The 2,958-nt window shown below is 38.1% G+C and overlaps 2 protein-coding genes across 2 annotated transcripts in view; both read left to right on the top strand.

Annotated features, from left to right (window-relative positions):
- LOC103471721 (protocadherin alpha-8-like) overlaps nucleotides 1–29 on the top strand; it is a 2,123-nt gene extending 2,094 nt beyond the window's left edge. The window contains exon 2 of the mRNA XM_017307034.1: nucleotides 8–29. Within this exon, the coding sequence (XP_017162523.1) occupies nucleotides 8–29 (22 nt within the window). The remainder of the gene's footprint in view (nucleotides 1–7) is intronic.
- Nucleotides 30–1,282: 1,253 nt separating this feature from the next.
- On the top strand, nucleotides 1,283–2,954 carry LOC103471722 (protocadherin-10-like; the record flags this gene model as incomplete). The annotated part of the gene is made up of 1 exon (XM_008420904.2): nucleotides 1,283–2,954. A coding segment is annotated over exon 1 (1,554 nt), but the record flags the coding sequence as incomplete, so codon positions are not given.
- Nucleotides 2,955–2,958: the final 4 nt, after the last annotated feature.

Here is a 2,958-nt window from a genome sequence, read left to right as displayed (position 1 = left end):
CTCTCAGCAACAGCTACTGTGATTGTTAAACTTGTGGAGCCAAAAGAAGCTTTTGCAATTTCTGATGTCAAAAGTGCTGCAAAGGATGACGAAGATAATGATGTGACTTTTTACCTGATGATCACATTGGGCGCAGTTTCAGTTCTGTTTATCATCAGTATCATCGTACTGATTGCAATGCAGTGCTCCAAAACCACAGACTATACTTCTAAATATCTACAAGAGGCTAATTATGATGGGACACTGTGTCACAGCATCCAGTACAGATCTGGAGACAAACGATACATGTTAGTTGGACCCAGGATGAGCATTGGATCTACTATAGTACCTGGAAGTCATGCAAATACACTCATGCTGCCTGACAGGAGGAGAACATCTGAAGAGGTAGGACATTTAAACCTGTTAAGATTTAGATAAATGTTTGATCATTCTGCACAACCCCCAATTCCTATTTTATGCATGTAAAATTAATCTCTGAAAAGAAGGATTACTCTCCAGGGTGCTGAAATCAAAGTTGTTACTTTTTCAATATCTAGATCTGACAACTGTCTCTTAGCAGTTCATGTCCATCTGTTTCCCTTATCAAAATAAATCTATAAATAAAAGTTTTTTTGAACCAACACAAACTTTCTAAACTCACTTTTTCTTTTGAAAAATGCATTTCCACTATCACAGCCTGGTACCACTAGGTGATATGGTTTTAAGCATTTTTTGTGTGTGGCTTTGTTCAGATTAGTGATCAGTTTAACTACATGGTAACTTTATTTGAAGAGGGGTGAATAAGACTGACATGACACTTTCATAAACATGAAATAACACACGTCATGTACACGAATAAGCCTTCATGGATATTTATGACTGTTGTCATAATGTTTCATTCGGGAACTTATGACACTTTTAATACAAAGTTGACATTATTCAAAATGCCTTTGTTATGCAACTTAACATTAACCAAGAAACCATTACTGTTTAAACATTACCTTTAATAACATAAAGTTACCTAATTTTTTAAAGTGCAATCAGTAATACTTTTATAACAAATTTATATCAGTAATGATTTCTTGGTTATATACGTTGTGTTGGTAGCCCAGTGTGTTTTAGCATGTGAAGTAGGCCTACTTTTTCTTAAGACATAATACTACACTACATCCAACTCACAATGAAATCATTTCTTTGGTCCATACAATTAATAAACTGATGCTCCAAATAAACTCAGGGTGTCACTGCAGCATCGGGAAACACGGGTGTTCCTTCCTCTCGAAATCTTTTGTTTAGCGTGTAATGTCACACATCGGGTTCGTGGTTTGCTTTGTGCATMTTTAACATGTTCAGTGGAGACAGAAAGGTCTTATTTTGGCAATTTTATTTTTGATGTCCTTTCTACAATTTGTGATAGGACGATGGGGACCTACAGACGTAGCCAAAGACGGAATTGTGGTTTGCTTTTGCTTCAAATATTTTTTTTGCTTTTTGTCGGAGAGCGGGCCTTTGCTCAGATTCGATACGCGGTTCCAGAAGAGGTGAAAGAAGGATCAGTTGTGGGAAATGTCGCCAAAGATCTTGGTCTTGATGTTTTATTGTTGTCCAGCCGACGTTTTCGTGTCGTCTCCGGATCAAATGAAGCATTGTTTGAGGTGAACCAGGACACCGGGGATCTCCTTGTCCAYAAGAAAATCGACAGAGAGGATCTGTGTCAAGGGAGTGGTGCGTGCTTAATTGACCTAAAAATTTTAGTCGAAAACCCTTTGGAAATGCACTATGTGATTGTGGAAATCGCTGATGTGAATGATCACTCGCCTAGCTTCCCCGAAAAAGAGCAAGAGTTTGAAATATTTGAGCAAACATTACCAGGGGCCAGATTTCAGCTGCACGCTGCTCGTGATCCTGATGCAGGATCCAACACTGTCCGCAATTATATGTTAACACCAAACGATCACTTTGACTTAGATATTCGTCAGAGTGATGATGATAAAATACCATTTTTGGTGCTGAAAAAATCCCTGGATAGAGAACAAAGAACGAGTCATTTGTTAYATCTAACWGCGGTCGACGGTGGGAAACCTCGTAGATCAGGGAGTCTGAATATTTCTATAATTGTTCTTGACAGTAATGATAACCGTCCAAAATTTAGTCAGGACACATACGAAATTGAAATACGGGAAAATGTTCCGTTTGGCACGTTGTTATACAAACTAAACGCGACGGATCCAGACGAAGGCGTAAACGGTGAAATTGAATACAGTCTCGGAAAAACACTTAAGAARAAAGTCTATGACATTTTTGAACTTGACAAAAAAACAGGAGAGATAAAAGTCAAGGGAATACTGAACTATGAAGAACATGACGTTTATAAACTGGATGTTGAGGCAACAGATAAAGGAACGCCTCCGTTAAAGGCTGTGTGTCGACTAAATATTAAGATAAAAGATATGAATGACAATCCGCCTGAAATTGAAATCACCTCCGTGTCAAACACTGTGTCTGAGGACTCAAAGCCAGGTAGTGTTATAGCTCTTCTTAGTGTTACAGATAAAGATTCTGGTCAAAATGGGAAACCAAAACTAAGCATAGCCTCAGATGTGCCTTTTGAACTAAAGTCATCTTTTAAGGAAAACATTTATTCAGTTGTGACGAAAGGCATTTTAGATCGGGAAGAGGTGTCTGAATATGATATTACAATAACGGCGACGGACTGCGGCGACCCTCCACTGTCACATACRAAAACAATAACAATACGGATATCTGAYGTAAATGACAACAGTCCCATTTTCCTCCAAAATCCATTGSTATTTTACCTTCCAGAAAATAACCCCGCTGGYATGTCAATATTTTCTGTCAGTGCCACAGACAAAGATGAGGACGGAAACGCGGATATTTCATATAAAATTGCGAAAGAAGGAAGTAAAAAAGACATTTTGTCATTTATAAACATAAACGCTGAAAACGGGCAAATATCTG

The sequence above is a fragment of the Poecilia reticulata genome, linkage group LG10 (assembly GCF_000633615.1).
Source record: "Poecilia reticulata strain Guanapo linkage group LG10, Guppy_female_1.0+MT, whole genome shotgun sequence".
Lineage (NCBI taxonomy): Eukaryota > Metazoa > Chordata > Actinopteri > Cyprinodontiformes > Poeciliidae > Poecilia > Poecilia reticulata.
Note: the sequence above shows the minus strand (reverse complement) of the source record. Positions and strands in the feature narration are given on the sequence as shown.